This window comes from Trachymyrmex cornetzi, unplaced genomic scaffold (genome assembly GCF_001594075.2).
Source record: "Trachymyrmex cornetzi isolate Tcor2-1 unplaced genomic scaffold, Tcor1.1 scaffold9, whole genome shotgun sequence".
Taxonomy (NCBI): Eukaryota; Metazoa; Arthropoda; class Insecta; order Hymenoptera; family Formicidae; genus Trachymyrmex; species Trachymyrmex cornetzi.
In genome coordinates, this window is record NW_017300244.1 from 375,915 (window position 1) to 398,593 (window position 22,679).

The window sequence follows — 22,679 nt, forward strand, 5'->3', positions numbered from 1 at the left end:
GCTGTGCTGCCGTTTTACAACGAAGATAATTTAATATAGGTAACTCGGTAACTTAAATAATTTGCAAGCACGTGACCTTCGCAGTTTTCTTAGGATTTAAAGACGTTTCTCGTTATATAATGCTGCCAGAAATCGTACAAGAGTGTTCGCTTAATAGAATTTAAATTACCCGTTTCAGATTCGCAAGTTAAGCTTTCACGTGGGACTCGTATGCTTCCTCGAAACGTTAATTACGTTTCAAGTTTGTTTTCGTGCTTTCTATTCCGCTCGCTTCATTTCTCCCGGAACTGTTTCGCTTGGTGTATAGCAGCGCGAGAAGCGTGGTATGCGATACGGAAGAGTTTCCGAGCTATGGAGCGGCCGTGGCAGGTTATTGCGCGAGTCTTGCCATTAGATCCCACTATATGAGTACATGTGGAAACACACGTGTCCCGCGGGAATATGCGGATTGAAAATGGACTGCAATAATCCTAAAGCCTGGCCGGCACGGCGTGTTATGCGTTTCTCAGAAACGCTCCTGTTACTTTCAACATTCGCTCCAAAATCTCTAGCTCCACCGCATTTTTCCATTTAAATGTCTACATATAAACATGGCCCATGCTATATACTTGTCAGAATTAATAACGAAAAACAAGTTTCAAAACCATGTTTTTACGGAAAAATGTACTGCGGTATGATTAATATTCTTGAATATTTGATGAATACTTTCTATTTATTAGTCTTTTATTAGTCTAGAAATTTTAGATATTTAATATTTAATATTATAAATTTCATATTAATATTTCGATTCTTTAAATCTGGTTTTTAATAAATATACACGTTTTGTATCAATCAAAATGCAAGAAAAATAAAAATATCTCGTTTTATTTATTTAACAGTACATTCTTTAAATATTCCTTCGTTTTTATATTTCTCTATTTTTGTTTGGTATCAGTTTACATATAAAATGTTATAGATCCTAAGTTCTATTACTTTAGAAAAATATATTATTTCTGTAATTTTTTAAAATCATTCCTTTTCTTTTCCATGAAATCTCTAAAAAAGAAACGACACCGCTGCGAGATGGAAAGAAAAAAAAATAAAAGGGATCTTCTAGTTCCGAATCCGGTGTCGTCGTTCCTGTACTTTGACATCGTCGGAAGGGAATCGTGGGTTCGTCGTAGCGACATAAGAATCTTAGAGTATATTAAAACTTACGAGAATTTCAATCACGCAGTTTGCATTGTGTGCCCGCACGCGACTTTGTGTTTGGATTCCTGTGCGACAACTACTGCGATCGTCCCTTCCGTTTTCAACAATATACCGGGTCCGCGCAGTGGCGTTATATCGCCCTGACCTATCCGCTTTCATACAACCCCCTTCCTCCCTTAATATCGTCCCTCGAGTAAATAGTTTCCAGTTTCCTGTCGTCGCCGCCTTCGGCCGCTATCTACCATCAATTCTGAACCTTCACGAGGATCGTAAGATAACCACGCTGGGCGAGTATATACTTTACCAACACCTTCGTTGGTTGATGATTTTCTCCTTTAAAGCGTTTCGGGAAAGACTGTATAGTTACGAACATACAATGCTCGTAAACTAGAAATAAGAATGACCACGAGTTGTCAACTATTACAAACGTTTCACCGATACTTTATTAAACAAGACAGAAGTTTGTTACGAGAACGTTGATGTTGTAATCGATATAGTTAATTATAATACGTAAGTTTTCCGCAGAAAGTTTCTGTTATGATATTCTGAGAATAATATATCTCGTAAAATCATAAATCGCGCGCGTTGTTGATCGCTTTTCACAAATTTTGGTTATACTCTAAAAATATGACTTATATACATATACATATACATATATATATATATATATATATATATATATATACACATACATATGAATATATCCTAATAAATAACTTCATACATATTTTATAATTTTTTTCTTTTTTTGCTGTTTGTGAATTCTCCTCTCTTACATATTTTTGAAGTGTTTTTAAAAACTTTCGAATGAAGGTGCTGGTGCAAATATCGATCTCGAGTGAAAAATTTGTTTCGACTGCAGGAATATCGGACGACGGCATTTCCTGGTTTAAAGAGAGTCGGGAGAAGTTGTACGCAGTTTTGCCAGGTTTAAAAGTTTAAGAAGGCGGAAGCACGACGGTGTATCCAAGTGTAGCAGCAGCGGTGGAGGGTGTCTCGTGGTATAAATGGAAAGACACAAATGTATCCAGAAGGCGAGTAAACAGCACCGACTGGTTGCAGCCTAGCTCGCGGTTCAATATAAATGTAAATTGGAACAGATTCGAGCGGGCGCTGTGAAACACGTTTGGCTCCGAAGCCCAAGCTCTTCCACTGGCCCTCTCGGCTTTTCTAGACTCTGCTGACCCTTTCGACTTTCTCGTTTACACACCTACACACACCTGGAGTAGACCGACGGGAAAATTTCATTTTCATTCTGGCGTACACGCTTCGAAAACGGACGCATCTCGCATAGGCGACGACGAATATTGCGCTTGATCAATCGTTCGAAAAACCGTTTCCGTACACGAACACATCCTTCTCAATTAAATTTCGACGGTCATTTGGTTTCCTGAATAAAATTCATGGATATCCGTAGAATAGTTGCTATTGATACCACACGCGATGAATTAGTTCCAGTCGGTATCACGCGCATTAATCATTGCTTCATTAAATAAAAAAAAAACACATTTCGAATTGATCAAATGTATCGAACAAATCGACTAGAAGGTAAGCATCCATAAAAAAGAAGGAATATTGGCAAAGTAATGTGTGCTTTTGATACATAAAATCAAGCGAATAAAATACGTGTAAATTGAAAATTCATGAAATAACGAAGCGAATACGTTCGTTCTAAAGCGGAAGCTATCCGAGATATTTTAACAGAATTCTCGTCGCGCATTCACATATTTGAAATTATATGTGCTGCGCTACGAGGAATGCATTTTATACATAACAGCTACGTACAGGATACTGATGTGGTGTTTTAACATTATTCAAGATACGCTTTGTGCACGCTCTTATTTCATTACTTTCTTATTTCACCGCGTGCATTAATAGTAGTGTAAAGCGTCCTGAAACAAGAGCGTAATCGCTCGAAGAGGCGCGTGTAAGTCCATGTTGCAAAATTACAACAGGAATTACGGGGCCGCGAGCCGCTATTTAGCCCGGAGAAAGAAGTTAACGAGTAAGATAGCGTGAGATACCGATAGATTAAGAAGACTAGACAGTTGGCGGGCAGGGTATCTCGCGGAGACGGCTCTATCACGCTAATCTAGACACGATCTAGCGCCGGCGCTAATCTCATTCCAACACGAAGCAATCCGTGCCTTACCCTTTCCGTTACCGCTGACGTCCAATCTGAAGTTGTCGGGACCCTTTTGCCCGTCGACAAGTTGACCAAGTCCCCCGGAGAGGTAACCCGCTTCTTCGCGGCCGTCGTACGTCCTGTCGGAAAGGTCAACCTCGGAACCCCTCTTGATTCCTTGGGGCATGGAATACGAAACGAGACCCTCTGGAAGAATAAGGAGAAGCCGGATATAAAGAATATATAAGCTTCTGAACTATGCATCATCACGTTGCTACGTGGTCGGGCCATGAACGTTTTCTCCCGACAGTACGTGATAAGATTGCGGACGGTTACGGGTAAAGCGCACGTCGTCGGGAAGAAGTAACGAGGGTCAACATTTTTAATCTCGGTGCACTGAGGATTACCGGGATCGATCTAAAGCGCTGTCACGCAATAACTAGACTGGAACTTCGTGCTGTGATGTGGATCTCACCGATCACGACGTCGAGCTCTCTTTCGTTCCGCAACGTATCGCACAGTTTTCGTTAAAAATACGACGAAGTAAGCAACTTATGTCAGAGTAAAATGTACTCCTAGACTGTCAGGCGTCAATAAGCACGAATGAGTTACACGGTTTGGTACTTGGGAGGGAAATGTCGCGTCGCTTCCTCATACCAATCGAGTATTTTTCCGTTCAATGGCGTTCAAATGGTAAATTGTTTTCACAAATTTCAATATGAAATATGTGTACGAGATATATATTTCTCTGGCACACTTTGCAATGTTTACGTGAAATAGTTGAAAAAGACCATTTTGATTAAAGCACCGATAGAATGAAAAATCAATTCCATTTGCACAGCTTTTTCATCGATGAGACCGGAAATAATATAGTATCGATTGTAACCATCTATTTGTTTATTGTATTTATTATAACCATTTTGTAGTTTTGTTACAGTCGATGACAATAATGATAAAGCCTTTGTCAAATGTAGAAAGTATCTCATTACGATAATTGTAGAACATAATTCTATGTCTTCTTTCTTCTATATATCTTCCTTCTGTCATTTGCATGGTTACGGTCCTTACTCGGTAATGGCTTGAACGTTTGCTAATGCCATTCGTAAGTCACAATTTATTTTGCAAGTCAATATTATTGGCAGCCGCTGTAATTGTGCGTTTAAACGATATAACGATGGTCGGGGGCTATGCGGATGGCACAGTTAGCGGCTGCCGCATAGTTCGTCGTGGTTGGATTAATGTAGACGCAGCTGTGGCTCACGGCCCACGGTGATCGTAAATCTATGTTAATCTCAGATTCAGGAGAGACTGACACGTTACATCGGCGTCTTGTCAGATAGTCAGCGAAGGTTGACGAAAATTCAAGTTCAAAATCTCGTGGCAAACTAAATGCGAATTAATTACATGCGTTTCAATTCATCATATGTCTTCATAAATAAACGATGTTAAATAACACTGATAACATTATTAAGATAGATATCATTATTTATTACGTGTTCCAGGATAGAATCCTCTAAAGCGCCTCAACGACATATTATGAGTGCTACGTAGATTAAAAAAGAACAGTAAGCCTAATGATCTGAGTACAATAAAAAGAACAACAAAAAGAAAAAATTAAAGAGACAAAAATATATATATAAGGTTTTCTTATTGTAGACAAGTTTGAAGTTTCGTGAACAAAGACGAAAATAAAGATCTTGAACTTTACGGCTAAATCTGTATCTGTCGAATTCTGGTACTGTATAAAAATTTCCGTAGTGTTCTTTTTTGGTATATCTATTCTGGTTCCAACCACCAGACTAAAGTACAAATCTAAGTTACTGTTAAGGTTGTGACGGTTGCGGTCTCTCGTCAGGTAGTTCCGAGAAAGTCGACTACGAAACCAATGTAAAATCTAAAATGCATGATGACACGCAAGCGATTCCAAAGGGATTTCTACCGCTTGTTTTCAATTTTATTTTCATAAGTGTTGTGGTAGTGCAGGTGTTGATGAAATCACGTATAATTGACTTTACTTATATATAGCGTGAAATTCATTTGTCACGGTAGCTATTAACACGAAAGAGTAACGATTCTAATTTTATAAAAAAATATCAAATTATATCTTTTTACATTTCGAATAATTTTATATATTGCATCACCATTTTGCGTGCAGCGTGTTAGTGGTAAAAATTTTTTCAGATCGGGCTGTAATATTTTTTCATTCATTTTCAAACAGTTAAAATTGTAATAAAAAATATATGACAAACATTATGAGTTAAAATATATTGATTCGAATATATTTTCCTCGCCTGCAAGCGAAGTGAACAGCAAGCTTGCAAATGAATAGATGATGGGGAAACATGATAAAAAGGACTATGTCCACATATTTCACTCACCTGTCCATGAACAGCCGTAAAGCTCTACGCGCATACATACTGTGCGCATATGAGAGGTGTAAGGGATAAAACGGATTTTTGTTGCGATTATAGCTGGATCGAAGATTTGTTCCTCCTCCGAATATGGATTGTTATTGCCCACCAAAAGCTGCAACAAAAAAGAACAACACAATTGTTAACACGCCGTATATAGACAAAAATGATCACGACAAAGAGAAGACAAGAAAAATATGGTAACGTTACCGAGAAAAGCTGCAATTTGTATTCAACAATTTGTATCACAGTTACATATGATATTTTTGCTGAAACGAGGGGTTTTTATGTTATCATGTATACACAATGGAGACGCACGATGAAATAGTTAACTTTAGTCACACCCAGATATTTCTATTCCGGTTGAAAAGCAGGAAAACAACAAGCGCGCATTTCATAGCATCTGGTACAAAACCTGTTTTTTACACACTGTACGTATTTTTTTTTTAGTTTATTATTCAGAGTATCGCGAATTTTTTATACTATACAATTTTCCAAAAGATGGTATTGAAAAAAAAACACGGTTTTAATTCTATCGCTACACGGACTACGTATATTTTCGAATACTTTAACAGTAGCGTTTTTTTTTTCAAAATCTACTCTACTGTTAGTTTAAAAAAACTGCAATTTTTTAATTTCACATACGATTTAAGACATGTCAAAATAATGTCTTTAGTTCGGTGTTGTAAGTTGAATTTGAAGAAATATAACGTCTATGATTTGTTCATGACGATGCATGAGAACACATGCAACGCGTAACGGTTGCGTTTAGGGATAAGACTGTCCGATGTTTATTGGAACATGTTTACAGCACTAAGAACGAATCTCACGGGCCGGAAGCGCCATTTTCCGGATCCGATTAGTAAACAATCGTCCGTCGTGAACCTCCTCTAAATGTAAATGCAAGCGTTAAATCTAGCCTGGAAGCACAGGCCTCCCTTTCCTCTCTTCTCTCTGCGCCGTATACACATTCGCGTCTTGTATGTCGTATCGCGTCGCAGAGACGAATATATATATATAGGTCGTCGCCATCGACGAACACGAGATTAACATTGAAATACGAACGTCAGGGCGCGTCCGAGGATCACATCAAGCTCGTCGATAGGATCGACCAGGTTGTTTGAGAAACAAGGTCTTAAATTCGACATACGTATATTAGCACGTGTACTGATAGACATGTTAGGGATAATAATATACTGTATCTGCATCCATGTTCGCTTGGAGCTATGTAATTCAGTAGCTATGTCTGTATCCTGTTCTGTTTTGCATTCTGAGCATTTGGACGGATTAGCGGTTCTCATCTCCCGTTATGTTCACGTCGTAAAATTTTATCTGTAATTACAAACTTATCTCAGCCTCTATAATGATAATACGCGCAACGAATGGATAATATTATTAAATAATATAATTGTGAACTATAAAGGAAATATTGTCTATGATAATATATCATTTTATCAATCATCATTAATATTTGTCTTACAGAATTATCTGATTTTTTCTCCTTTCCTGCAATACGGTAAGAGATTGACGACTACAGCAAAGGATTTTTAAACTCAGCTAGTCAGAAGATTGATCTGGACAAATTAATATATTTGTTTTTACATCGTACTTTACAAAATAGACAGAACAGATTGAGCTTGATAACTGTTCTAACGATCATTTATATTAAATTTCATATGCTTCTGCTTGAAAAGATTGCTAACACCTTCTTATTTTTCTTATGCTCTGCAATATATTAGGTTAAAACAGAAATACATAACGTTACGAACTTTAAAATTCAAGCAGCTGTAACTTCAATAAAACGAACAAAATTTAAATTAAAAAAAAAGGTTTTAAAGTTTAAAATCTTTACTTTCGAAAGGTCGCTATGTAAGTTTTTGTGAGTTTAGTAATTTTTACATGTAGAAAACTGCGAATTGGGAAATTTTCTTCTCACTTTGTGAGCCTGTCACGTGCCTAAAAAAACTTGAGAAAATTTTTGACTTTCTAACGTGAAAGCTTAGTTTTTCTTATAAAATCGTTTTTTAAACATGTTCCTAAAATTTTTTGTTACTGAGTTATTATAGATTAAATAAAAAGAGTATTTTGACTTTGATTGCTTATAACTCCATTAAAATCATCAAACCGCAATTTAAAAAACAAATTTAGAAAAGCTGAAACTTTGCTCTATCAAATAGTAAAATAATTGTCAATTTTTTTCTAAATATAGAAACATGATATAAATGAAATAGTAACTCTTGTATCAATATATATCAATGTATTGTCTATCATTCTCGTTAGTACAAAATAATCTGTATTTCTGTATAGATTATAGAATCGTGTAGAGAGCGAACATGACACGTTGGATCGTCCAAACACGCTGACCGTCGTCATCCCGGAGAGCAACGAGCTCTGCGTTGAAATATGAATATTCGCGCGATACCAGTCATGTTTCTCTCTCTCTCTCCCTCTCTCTCTCTCTCTCTCTCTCTCTCTCTCTCTTCCTCCTCCTCTCTGTTTCTCTCTCTCTCTCTGTACCGAAAACCGAGTGCGGTCTAAACACCGTGCACAAGCGGAGTAGATATGACACAAACGCTAATATGCTCTATACACAGAAACGGACCGTGGCTCGAGCTGGACATCAGCGACCATTGGCCTTTGCTTTGATTTGTGTTACCGGCGGTGCCGCGATTAGAATTTCTAACCAGGAATCTGTTATTTCGCGTTAATCGTATAAAGTACAGTATCTGATGTCCATATAGTTGCATAGTAGAGTAAAGGTCGAAACTCAGAATATCCGAGCTAGTAGAGTTTCGTTTTAGAGTTACAGAACATACAAGAATAGAATATTTCATATATATATATATACACACTCGTATTTTGATTTTGTAATTATTTACTCTTTTTTTATTCATTTTTATATATGCACAACTTGCGTTCTTTTTTTATTGAAAAAAAGGGCAGAGGCTACAGATTAAAATGGAAGTATTATGTAAAACACAAACGTAATAAAAATAGAATATAAATCAGAAAATAAAATAGAACTTCTAAAATTAATTTAAATTTATCTGAATACAATTCTTACATGCGCTATCAAATGAGCAATACTTAATATTAGTAGAATTGTGAGATTAATACGTTCATAGAAGATATAGAAAGTTCGCAGCTGTAAACGGCCCACGAAGTTGTAAACGGCACGCAAATGGAACGTGCCTCTTCAACGGTGGGCCGCAACGGTGGAGTGGAGTTTCCGCTATATCGGCCGTCTCGAAACGACCAACCGCGGATGCATTACAACTGCAACTGCAACGTGCTGGAATACAAGCCAGACCGGGGTCTACGCGATAGGAATAATTAATACACCTATATATAAGGACCGCCACGAGGTAAGAGACGCTTCTACGATATCGTCTCACCGACACATAAAATTGATGTCTACGCTAGCGGCAAGTAGAATCTCCTCCTGAACGCTTTGCCAGAGTCTATAATTTGTCGGCACGAAGCTGAGAATAGTTTCGATTATAGACATCACCATATCTAAGTGACATTTCTGATAATATATCTATGAATAATTGAGGAATGTATGAATAATATATGTATACAGTAATCTCTATTGATGTCAAACTCTACTTCCTTTTATATTATATACTTCTATTTCTTTTTATATTATATACATAATGGTACACAGTTTTGGTTGTCATTAGTCATTAAAATAACTTTTAGTTGTCATTAGTCATTAAAATAATTTTGAAATAATAGATAAAAATATATCTTAGGTTGCATATTTTCTGTTATTTTAAATTGAGTTAAAAAAATGGCACTGTTAAAAATTTCTTTTATTTGCTTGTTTATCGTGGAAAATAATTTTCGTATTTTTCGCGAAAATATTGCTGGCCATATCGAAATACGTTTTTAATAATAACTGTTGCGATTTTGTTCACATATGGCGATTATTACATATAATCGAAGATAAAAATTGCGCGGTGTTGTGACGCTTATTGTCGAAACCCCAAAAGTACTTCATTCGTAATACCGAATAATGCGATTGTGAAGTGACAGCTGTAAAAAATGTTAACGGCCGATGGAATTTTACGGGATTTTACGCCGTTACGGCATTATATATATATGTATATTAAATTCCACGCGTAGTGCTTTTTAATTTCAGTACATTTCGGCGTTAAAATTCGCATCATATTATGATACAATACATGGATGGACTTTAATGGTGTTTTTTTTTTATATTTGTACAGTTAATGTTATCCATTTCGTTTATATCGCAGGACCTCGTTTCGCTTCAGTAATAAAAAGTCTCACACTTTATCCTGGAATCTCCTTCCATTATAAGCACAAAGAAATAGTTCTCAGGAGAGAACCTGAGAAGGTTAGTGGGTCGATCGAACGTATTTCGGTGCAAGACAACGAAAGAAGGAAAGTTATGTTACGCCTGCGCGTTTATGGCCACCTTGCCTCAAGCCGCTTGTGATTGCCTTGTTTTAAACCCGACCGTACCATGTACTTTAAAACAATTATAGGTATACTTTGCAACCAACAATCTCTTAAAAGTATAATTTCCCACATAAATGAAAATTTTTCGATCTACTCCCGCAGTTTTTAACGTGCGTCGTAATCACTCCACGCAAATCGTCGCAATCTTCTCTGATGACTATTAGAAAAATTGCTCTGGTAAAATAACAAAAATGTCAATTATTATATATTATTGTATTTCAAGTTTTCGAAAAGTAATATCACGATAATTTTATCTAAATAATACACAACTTTATACATAATTAGAGTATATTTGTAATTACATCATGTTACTTTGAATCTTAATACATTACATCATATCATTGATCGAAAATCGACATAGAATTACTATTAGAATCAATGATACACAGTAAAAAAGAAAATGTTAATTTTAACATTTTTTACATGTCCCAGGAGATCCACTCTAAATTTTAAGTTAAAGTAACTCATTCGTCTTGTGTTATTTATTAACGAACTAGGAATGTTAAATAATTGACACAATACTTTACATTTATATTTGTTATTTTGACTTTAAGGATGATTTAAAACTAACATATAAAATAAGTAAAGTACATAGAAGAGTAGTTGCAGTAACTCGTAAAAAAATGTTAATAAAGTATTTTTTTTCGTATAATGTGAATGAAAAAAATTCTTAGATATTAAATTGACTTTGAGATATATTGATTAATTGAAACAATTGTATTAAAAACACTCAAAATAATATTCCATTTTTAATTGACATACGCAATTAGAAAGATGACATGAATCTAACACATCAAAATGTTATAAAAATAATAACATATTAGTTGTGTGTTTATTTTACATTGAATTAATAATCAAAATGTGGTAACACAAGAAAAATTCTACATATGGACGCACGATTTTTTATTGTGTACTAACTTAAGATGACTTTCATTAGCTTGCCGAGGTCAGAAGGTCGAAGGCAGGTAACTTGGGCAGATGGATCGTCTTGCGGAGGCGAAAAAGCGAAACGGGCTTACACCGCGCGTCCTATTTCCGTTCGCCCGACGTGTAGGCAATTACTTCCCCAGGGCGCCCTCGTGAAAAGGAGACCGCCTCTAATCTGTTTGCGACCGAAACCAGGCTTTCTGTATTCCTCTAATGAAGACTGTTTCATTTTAACGCCTTTATTCTACACCAAAGAATCGTATTTTGTGCCGCTTCATTAATATCAATATACGACGTCATTGCTATTGTTTCCGCACATTCATTTTCTACATTTCGTAATGTTGAAACGTAGGTTTTTATTTGCAATCAATCTGACTAGATCAGATAGATACTTGAATTATTAGATAAATTTTCTTTCAGTAATCGCTGGAAGTCTCATTAACTATATAGAATTACTATGACTTGCAACATTGTGGCGACGCATGCCCCGCATTCTAATCTGTCTGTAGCTGACATTAGATTCTCTAATACTCTACTAACGAACAAGTGTTTAATTGTAACATCCCTAATTTAAGCAGGAAGGAACCCTTCTCTGCCGGTTAATGCTAATTAATTTAATGTCAATTAAAATAGGATCTTCTCTACTAAGCGTGTTACCCTGACTGCATTACTAAAGTACGATTTAGCGGAAATGGTCTAATAAAATTAACATTACTACATACAGTGTACAAATTATATAGGCACAATTACAATAACACTGTACACATCCGAGGAACTGGGGACTATGTAACTAATCCGTCCATGAGTGAACAAAATTGGCAGAGCCAATTTCTTTTTCTCTTATTCTTCTCTTTCTTCTTCTTCTTCTTCTCTCTCTCTCTCTCGTAAGCGAATGCTTCAACCAGTATAAAATCGAGGAAACAAACCTCCTAAATAGTAAGAAGAAGGAGACTTGACCCTTTTCGTGCGCCAGTCCAAGTGCTCTCATCCGGATTGAAACGCTCTTCTATCGAGACCGGATTTCTAACGAGGCTAGTAAAGAGAGAGGGACAGAGGAAAAGAGATTGGTGCTGTATAAAGAGAAGGAGAACACGTACAATGTAACCGTGTAAAATTGTCGCCGGTTCATGCGGTAATCCGCTAATAGCATGTCCGCGTACGACTGTATGTACCGATAATCCATAATCCATCGATACTAGGTAGAACCGATGTGCATATGTCCACATGGTGGAGAATATAAGTTTTATCTGCACATATTTATGCCATACCTGCGCAGATTAAGAGCAGTTTTATGGCGACCTTCCATCTACGGCTATCGATTATTGAATTTCCATGAAAAATGGCAGAGAGAAGCGAACCAGATAGATATGTATACATGTAAGAGCTTTCTACGTGTAATCGTATTCTTTAATTCTACCGAACTGAAACAATCAAACAGCATTTTCTTTCTGTTCGAGAAATATGGTTGATTTTTCAAACGCGTATGTTTCGCAAGTCCAGTAGAAAAATAGAACAGTGGCGGTTCTGGTTCGCTTGAACGGTTTTTCTTCTTGATTTGTCTGACTAAGGACGGACTTTCGCTACTGACAACGTTAAGAATCGAACTTTTCGTTTTCAGATAGAGTTACTAAAGTTTGGATTTCAAACGTACACGTGGCCAAATAATAAATTATACAATGTTCCTATTTCCTACAGTCCCTACACCATAATATGTTTAAATTTGGTAATCTAATTACGTAGCTGTAAACACGAGTTGTTTAAAGTTCTTAAAATTTATTAGGTCCAAGATATTCTTTGCAGAACGAGCTCCGCTCGTTTGTTCCGCTGAAATTGTTCTCTGTAAAAATTTTAACGTAATAACGTAGTGATATCAAAATTCGCTGCGTCACTGGCTCAGTCAGTGATTATATAATGAGGACGGCTCTTAGCCATTTCCTTTTTTTCGTTTATTTTTTAATACTGTACATCCAAGCAATTTTACCGTGCGCGAATACCCACGGTAATGACTACCACGTAATGACTGGGGAACTAAACAGTATTTCGTAATGGTGCTCGCCATATTGCAATTTGAATTTCGCTGAAATCGGTAAAAAAAAAGGGGGTGCCGGGTGCCGCGGAATGAATATGTTAATTGGCTCTGGAATTGGCTGTCCCTGTCGGTGATTGATTAAAATTCGATACGTCGTGACGCCGCCGCGTTGGTCGACCGAACGATGGACGAGAGGGTGAAGAGAGAGCGAAAGGGCGGTGAACACGACCGGGTGGGAAGGGAGAGTTAGCATGACTGCAACGAACCGGCCGTTCAGGGAAGTTACTTTGCGGATAAACGAGATTGAAATTTCGATGGAAATTACCGCCGATACTTGTGGACTTAAGCGAACTGTCACCAAGTCAAACAGCAGTGACGACTTGTCGATTACGTCAGGGGGTGTGCCATCATCCAACATGCCAGACTAAAAGAAATGGAAAAACGTTTTCGGTGTTCGCGCCTTAGTTCACTTTCTGGTATCCCGCGTCTTGAATTGCTCAAGAAGTCGCGACTATGGAATTGCGCAAGGATTGACGGTATTCAAGAGGCGGAAACACAATACAACGGATGGTTATTTAAATATTATTACATTTTTTATAAAAGTCATAAATAACAGTATTTCTCAATTATTTTTTAAATATTAAAAAAATCAAGTTAATTATTTAATATAAGTTAAATAAATAATAAGTTAAATAAATAAATTAATTTAAGCAACTATTTTTTTACATAACAAATTAGTTGATTAAACATGATTTCGTAAATTTATTTATAACTCAAGGATTTACGTTGCAAATGTTACAAATGGTTAAGTTTTCAATAATTTTGGCTGTATATACTTTAAAACTTATACATATATATATATATATGTATGTATATATATATATATATATATATATATATGATGCAGGGATATATTTCGCATAGCAATGCGGATGTAGAATTCTGCTGTGCAATAAATCTTATGTATAGGATTTATCGTGCATCTCTGGGAATATTATCGTTGAGAGAAACTGCCGAGTCTTGTTTCTTGTACGCGTCATCAACATTTCGCTGAAATCCACAAGGCTTGAGTATAAAGAGCGTTGCCTAATTCGCGATATAATAGCAAAAGATATGTAATTTGTAAAAGTAAATTTAGAACATTTTTTTAGATTATTATTTTTTGAAGATAAAATATTATTTTTCAAAAATTATTTTTTGTCTTTTAAAATTTAAAAAAGCTTAATAACTGTTCTTATGTAAAAAAAACTATCTACAAATTAAAAAGTTTGTTTAATTTCGGGCTTTATACAGTTAATTTAAAAACAGGATTTAAAAACGGAATATTGGCACTGTTTCAATCCTGAAAAGTACCAAAAACGTAATTTCTATGAAAGGTAAACCGGATAACACAAAAGATGAAAAAATGTGAGAAAAAATATAATTCTAGCGTGAAAGAATAAACAAATTCATTTAGCTCTGCCGCGACAGGTAGGTATGTTCAAGAGCCGCAGCGAGGACTGCTCGTATTACAGGGAAGACGTATACGAGTTACCGTGGGTGTACCTCTCTCACAAAGCCTCGTCCGTGCCGGTGTGTCGGCGTTAATGAAACACGTCCACCGTTGGCAATTGTCCCGCCGCAGGCACGACAGCGGCCGTCCGAACGTAAAAGGGAGAGGCGCTAGCTGGCTGGATGCTGTATTCCGCTCCGTTTCCATCAGGTTGCATCTAGCAGCCCGAGGTCCGGCTACTCTCCAGCGTTTCGTGAATTTAGATGAGCCCGGCCTGTCCGGCTTAATTCGCGTGCACCTCATAAGAAGCGAGTCATAATCTCCCTCTCGCACACACGCGCTCTTTATTTTTGTTCCGTTATTGGAGTAACGTCGCAGCCGGTGACCGTCGCCCGCTTTTTTCGGTGTAAAAATGTAACTGGTTCGTTGCACGCGTCAGCTTGGCGAACGTAAAAATATATCACGTTTCTATATTCCAGACTTTCTGTAATATTCATCGTGTTTATTGTCCTACGTTCGCGCAATCGTACAAGTACGAATAATTGTTGCGGATTATCTGCAGACACAAATCATATAGTTTTTTTAATTTTTGTAAAGATCATACGATAATTAGGCATCAGATGCGCGTACTATTACGTGATATATACTATTATTCGCTTTTTGTTTATTAGAGCGTATGACACACTTTTATGGTTTTCTAATTGTCACATACATTTCTGCATTAGTTCTACTTGAGCTTCACTAATAAAACGAGCAAATGCGTCATCGGATACCAGAAAACCCTCTTTCGCGTTACGTGTTTCGTCTGAGACGTAGGAACGACGACTATGCTGCTGTAGAAAAACGCCTGCGGAGAGCTCGGGTCACGTACAATAGCGCGATAGCGTAGTCGCTCTTCCCATTTTCTCTATCTTTCTTTTTCTTCCCATCACGCGTTCACGCTCATCCCCTTTCGTTTCCTCATTCAAGTCTCGACTGTTCGTTTTCCCCGCCCGTATTCAAAGTGTAAAGAGCAAAAGGAAGACGCGCATGCACAAAGATCACATGCCGCCCAGATTGAGGCTGCAGGGTAAACGTTCCTGTTCCCTGTATTGCTTCTGGGCGTTTTGTCTCTCCTCCGCCTTCGGATCTCCGGCTTGCTCTCTCGCTTTGAGCAAATCTGCGTGAAAATGAGAAGGACGTCTAGTACGAGCCAAGGTTGGAAGGAGGGCGAAAATTACGTACATTGAACGTGTGTTGTACGTGCACGCGTGCATACGATGTGGACTAGTGAGAGTCTCTAGGTGAGAAAGAGAGAGAGAGAGAGAAAGAGATTAGTGAGAGATAACCATGGCGCGAATATCAGAGCCCTTCTGATGACGGCGAGGTCGAATAACGAGGCTTCGCCATCCACGATAGGACACGGTTTGGAGTTGAAAATTACTTCCGCGTCACGGAGCTTTTCCTGCGAGCCCAGCCGACGACCCTCCGACGAGTACCAGCCGGAGGTGAGTTATGATAGTCTATCGAAGTAAGTTCGTTACCGATGAGATTCTTGATTTTCTATTTATTGAGAGACCGTAAGGCAGCTAGGTAATAAGTCTCCCGTAGCCGTTGCTTCTCTTTCCCGGACGAAATTAGTTCTTGAAGGAAATATATTGCGGATGCCGAGGTAAATACTGAAAAATCCTGGCGCTTCAGGTAATCTTTTTTCTATTACGACCGGCAATTTGCGACGGGGCGCGATAAATTCGCGTGAGCGAGTGAATTTTAACACTTATACGTGGTAATATCATAATGCGGGCATTGAATAATGTTCACGGAAAGATAGAGTGTTGGACGATGAAGCGCCCGCGCGCGAGAATTCAAGATGATTACTGCAAAATCAAATAAACGACGTTTATAAATGAAAAAATTCATAAAATCATGGAAGAATCAACATAATAATTAGAAATGAGATTTGGATTTTACTAGAAATGTGAAGAAAGAGCCAACAGTGGATTTTACCGAAGACTGCAGGAAATGCAAATAAGTTAATGCGTTTTCTCGCTTGATCGTAAAATTCGTTCAGCTCGTGTTATTATACATTAATATACATATACATTTGTGCTTTCATCAGCATAGAATAAAAATGTAATAGTGAGCACATAAAGAAACCAGGACAGTGGAGAACGCGCATCTATCGGTAGTATTTGAAAAATGAATCGCGCTCGTTACAATTGATTATGACTTACCGCGCCGTTTCGGAATAAATGCACTCGCTTTATTGTACATCCATTAAAATTCCATTTACCAATGGCAGCTTATGGTTCGTAGGATAATAGCTGCAGCAGCACTCGATGTCCAATAGAATAGCTTTAACTACCGATTTACCATCTTCAATTATGCTGTTTGATCGATTTAATATGAAATTTTTTCTACCTTTGTGACTAATTCACAAGTCATTTTATCAAAATTCTTAGAGATACGAGAATGTATATTACAACTATTATATTATACAATTATGTTTCCATTTGGCAAGTTTTGCTATATAAATTCGTGTGACTATCACAATATTGTCTTATCGGTACTTCTTCTTGCGTATTTTTCTATGCTTTTTTTATATCATAGAGCACAATGAAGATTGTAACATACTGCATCTATATTGCTCAATTATCTATTTCTACAATACTTCAATAATTTTTGTGAGAAATACACGTTTTTTATGAAATACGAAAACCAAAACCGTTCACGCGAAACGTACTTATCTAATATCAATTTAAGATTACGTCCATAGAATCTGCGTAGTTTCGTCGCCACAAGCAAATCGCTTAACCGCCGTGATGTATTTTGACAGGCTAATGGATATCGCGTACGGATTATCATGCTAAAGAGACGTTAATTAACACGTCGCATCCAGTAATGGCCGTTCAACCGGGACAGAGGTTCTCATATATGCAATGCCCGTATCGTGTACAGCGTTTTGAAGAGATAAAAGGAGAACGGAAATTAACACCAATACTGTGGATATCGATGAAATAAGTCTTATATCTTCGCAAATGCAGTTCTTTTGACAGAAATAATTAAATATGATGATCTACAGGTACATAATGCAAATGTTATAAGAATAAAATAATTAAGATATGTCTTATGTATAAAATTTTTATATTTTATATTATTATATTAATAAAACAGCTGACACATTGATTTTTTAATTATTTGAGATTTGTCAATCGATTGATTGTTATCTTTAATTAGGGGGTAATACATATAATATAAAAAATAACACTAAGAATGTATCCTTTATGTATAAAAACAGTTTTCTCCATGAAAGGTTGTAATGAATATCCAAGGTGATTAAAATAATTATATAAGAAATTCAAACTGGTTGCTAGAACGTCAAAACTTTTTACAGCACTGCTCATTATACTTGAGATTTCTACAAAATTATTTTGATTTAAATACTTCAGCAAAATTGTACACGAAAAGAACAATTTTGCTAAAGTATCTAAATCAAAATAATTTTGTAGAAATCTCAAGTATGATGAGCAGTGTTATAAAAAGTTTTAACGTTCAACTAGCAACCAGTTTGAATTTCTTATGTTTATAATTAATTATTTTAATTCAAATGTCCTACATAATTATTTTAGTCCACTAAAATTATTTTCAGATATGTATCTAGCTAAATCTTTAGATGCTTCAGCAAAATTGCTCTTTCCATTTGGAATACTTTGAGAGTCTGTTAGGTTAGGTATATGATCACCTTTCTACTTGATGCAGTTGTTAAAATAGAATTTAAATTTGTGCTTTTATTTAATTCATGCGTTAATAGAACTCTAAAGTCGATATTCAAGACATATTCAAGAAAATCGTTTTGTGACATTATTCTACAATCAAAATTTATAAAAGTATGGTGAAATAATTGTAGCACGTGGTAAATATAGGAATCATTTTATGTTTTTCGCGTATCTATCGGATTAAAATCAGATGGCAGTAGCTGTATCAATTCGTAACTTACTATTCTGAATAAGCAGAAGGGGGAATTTGAGTTAAATCCAGGAAATCGAGTAGTTTCGTACGGAGTCTACTAATTTCCCCTCGACATATGTAGCATATATATATATATATATATATGTATACATATAAAGATATATATATATACACATATATAAACTGAAATAGGGACATTAATATTTAGCTACATAGTAATTATAAGTGAGTCGGCAGATATTCCATTATAACTAAAAGAGCGTCACATGTATTCGTGATGGCAAATGGAGATTAGTACAATGATATATACGTAAGATTAGCACAGCGCAAGCTGCATTGAACGCTATATCGGGCAATCCGTCTTTACAATGTGACACGAAATGACGAGATTTATTGGCAGAAAATAAATTTCGTTGTAGGATTTTCCAATATTTCATCTTCAATTCCAACCGTATAACGCCTGCATAAAACCCACGCGAGGCGTCGAAAAGAATCGAATTTTGGCATACTACCACAAACTTAAAATGAAATTCAATTGAAAAGTCTGATAATTTTTTTACAGAATCGTGCATCGAAATAAATTACAATATCGTATCTTGTTGTGTAAAATGAAAATGTAATCATTCCGCAAAAGTAAAAATGCAGAAGAGAAAGAAAGAAAGAACAATTTCTCTTCGAAGATTTTTATATACGTAAATTAATCAAAATATATACATATTTTTATAAAATATATATATATATTTGTAGTAACATAAAGTGTGAATGTAATAATATAACAGTTAATTTTACAAATTTAAAATTAGCGTAATATTATATTAAAAATTATACAATATTTATTTCATTGGCAAATTCATTTTTAGCTCTCCGATAAAAGTATATATTCACTAAGTGAGCTTGAATATTCGTATATAAATATCGATAAAGAAATTTGGGAAATTATCTAATATCTCCAGACGTGCAGTCAATTCAGGCTTATGGTATCCGAGAAAGAAATCTCGGGCGCGATTCGATCGATGACCTAGCCAGACGGTACCTACCTCTATGCCTCGTCGATTCCTCCATCGCACCCACTTGTTGAACCCTGGCCGCCAATACTCAACAAAGTACTCCTCGGTGTACTCGACCCCGTTGCCATTGCCGAATCTGCCCTGCGTTTTGGTAGACGTCAGTAAACGCGGAGTATGCAGATTCACCTCCAGGTACTCCTTGCCTTCCTTGGTTACCATATTTCTCGGGCACCAAGCGCCGCCACCCCTGTCTTGTCGCAGCCTGAGAAACCAAGGTATTATATCAGGAGTTATTACGAATGCTCTTGAAGGAAGTACGTCGCGTGAAGACACGCGAGGAACGCACACGTAGCAGACGCGACGTATATATGCTTGCGTGACAAACGCACGTGCACGTTCTCGTTATGCTTTCTTATGCCCGTTTCTACCAATGTGGATTAACTTTGATCTCGGTTCAACTTACTCTTCACCTTTTTCTTATTTTTAAAACTAGAAAAAGATGAAGAATTAGTTGAACCGAGATTAAAGTTAAACTGCATTGGTAGAAACAGGCATTAGTCGCATTTTTTGAGTCGTGGTAATTACTTTGTACGCATCGAAAAGAAGGTAATAAAAGTGATATCCAAATGGAAGATATATGTTATACGTATATACATAGGTATACATCTCGATTATCATGGATTTATTATGTGGATGACATAATTAATGAATTTTCCGTCCTAGTTTCTTTTCAAGATCAACGGCCGCCTGCGTGTAAATTAATGACGCGGCGATTGATTTACGGGTGATCTTTGAATCTGAGCACGCTACCTCGTCGAGGTTCACGCGGTATTGATTATGAATAACTTATTTTGCAACGAAGCTTTTATCGCGATAGCAGTTTCTTGTGGACAGAAGAAAATGGAAGTAATTTTTTCAGGGCTGTTGGAACTCGCGGAAGGGAGTAGGGAAGAGACTGGTGGTTAATAGATTCTAGGAAGAGAAATTGTAATCATAAAAAATTTATGTACAATTTTAAGAAAAGATAAAGCATTAAGAATTACAATAAAAAATCTATAGTTATAACTCCATATCAATTTCGATTTTCAATTGAAACTTTGTGCTATAATATAATAGTTTATTTTGAAATATGTTTATGAAGATGAAATTTAAAAATATTCAATATATATAGAAAGAGTAATGTATAAATATATATAGAAATATATATTTGAACTTTATTGATTCAAGTAGAATTAATAACCAAAGTGAACAAATTTGCAAGTGGTTATTCTATAGATAAATAGTTCATTTTTTCCCAAATATATTTCTGCAAATTAAATTACACCTTGAGACTTCTGTTGTTTCCACTCATATGGCATACTTACGCGTATCATATATATGTATGCTACAAGATTCTGTATACAAATTGATAATCTTACTCCGCATAATAAAATCGGATAAAAAATAAACATTGAAAGTGGTTTCGATTATTAAATTTGCAACATAATCTATGGAATACGCAAGAGTTCTCGGAAGCGCAAGGTGTATTCTGCCAAGCACCTTAATTCCTAATTCTCTGAATTTTCAAAGCTAGTTGCTCTGACAATGAACCCGCTAAATTAAATTCCGGAAATATATCTTTCGTCAAGAAATTCCGTGAGGCGTATCGGCTCGCTAATTAAATCTTAAAACGAAACTCTGTGCGAGTACGATGACGAAGTTTATAAGAGACCGATGCGTTATTATCAGGTGTTATTTCCGACACAAGCTTGTCACGAGCACACATCCCGGAAATCTATTGAAATACATATATCTACATACACGGTTTGTGTCACAAAGGGAGAGAGAATCTCCATGGAAATATTTCAGCTGGTTCAGTCATGGAGGGCTGCAATACATATAGGCGGTATGCCCGCATGTAAACAATAGACCAAGCGAAATCCACTGAAAGCGTTTGCGGTTAATTAGGCAGCAATACTGTTAACAATGTCCTGGCTTTAGCAAGGTTCTCCGTAACCTTGCTTAGCAATCCATCGCAATCCGTAGTTATGCGGCTCGATGAATACGGGATTTCGTTTAAATAAAGTCACTATATATATATACTGCTGTGGTGTCCTCGCAACCAATTTCATGAAGAAGACGGTATTTATTTGACGTCCGTTCGCGATTGTGAACGAGGTTGTGATAAAGATAAAAGGGATATAGAAATTGAGAATTTCCACAACAGTGCTGATTGTCATAAATGCATACGTACAATTAAATAGAGCGGATTGTTTTACAATACAATGCGTAAGTCATTTGCTCTGAATCACGGTTGATTTATCGAAATTTCTATTTATCGTTATGTGCCCGGTTACACATCGATAATAATCGTTTTCTCCTCTCTTCACGTTTATTCGTGGTCGGCATTTTCTATTTATCTCAATTCATGATAAAATTCAAATCGAATGTGATTCAATTTCTGAGATAAAATAAATTTCTGAATTTCGCTAATTTTAGATATTAATATATTTTATTATTATAGAGTATTTTATTAGAATTAATATCTACAATAGCAACAGAAATTTTATCGAATTCTGTTTTATTTGAAAATTCAAAAATATATAAATCATTTCAGAGTTTTTGTAATAAGATTGTTTTCGTTATTTCATTATTTTGAGAAGCGATTTTTGGTGGTAATAGGTACAATATTGACCATGTTGCAGTATTTCCGCTCGTTAATTGCACCATCAATGTTTCCAGATGTTCCGTAAGTTGGACGTAAAAATAAAAGAAAGAGGCGTACCGGGAGTCGTAAAAATTCCCTTACGTGCCTTCTTCGAACCTGAAGGATTCATAGCGTAGAAATGTAAGACTGCCCGTTGTTAAACCAAGAAACGTAAACGTACGTTCAGAATGTATTACTTCGAAAGTATTTAATCAAAAACCTCTCATGGAAAGAGGTTTTTGTGAACATTGATCGTAACGAGTTTGCTAAGAATATTGGAAAATTTTGCGATTATAATTCACGATTTATTGTCTCGCAATAATTAATTTGGATCATTAAACATCATCTATATGATTCAAATAGCTTATTGCAACTTCT

The 22,679-nt window shown here is 36.1% G+C and overlaps 1 protein-coding gene across 2 annotated transcripts in view; it reads right to left on the bottom strand.

Moving 5' to 3' along the window:
* The window catches only part of Ddr (discoidin domain-containing receptor 2), a 199,333-nt gene that overhangs the window by 41,018 nt on the left and 135,636 nt on the right, over positions 1–22,679 (bottom strand). For both annotated transcript variants that reach the window (XM_018520316.1, XM_018520315.1), the window contains exons 5-7: positions 19,646–19,877; positions 5,695–5,842; positions 3,344–3,523 (exon numbers count right to left, since the gene is read on the bottom strand). In XM_018520316.1, coding sequence (XP_018375818.1) covers positions 3,344–3,523; positions 5,695–5,842; positions 19,646–19,877 — 560 coding nt within the window. The remainder of the gene's footprint in view (positions 1–3,343; positions 3,524–5,694; positions 5,843–19,645; positions 19,878–22,679) is intronic.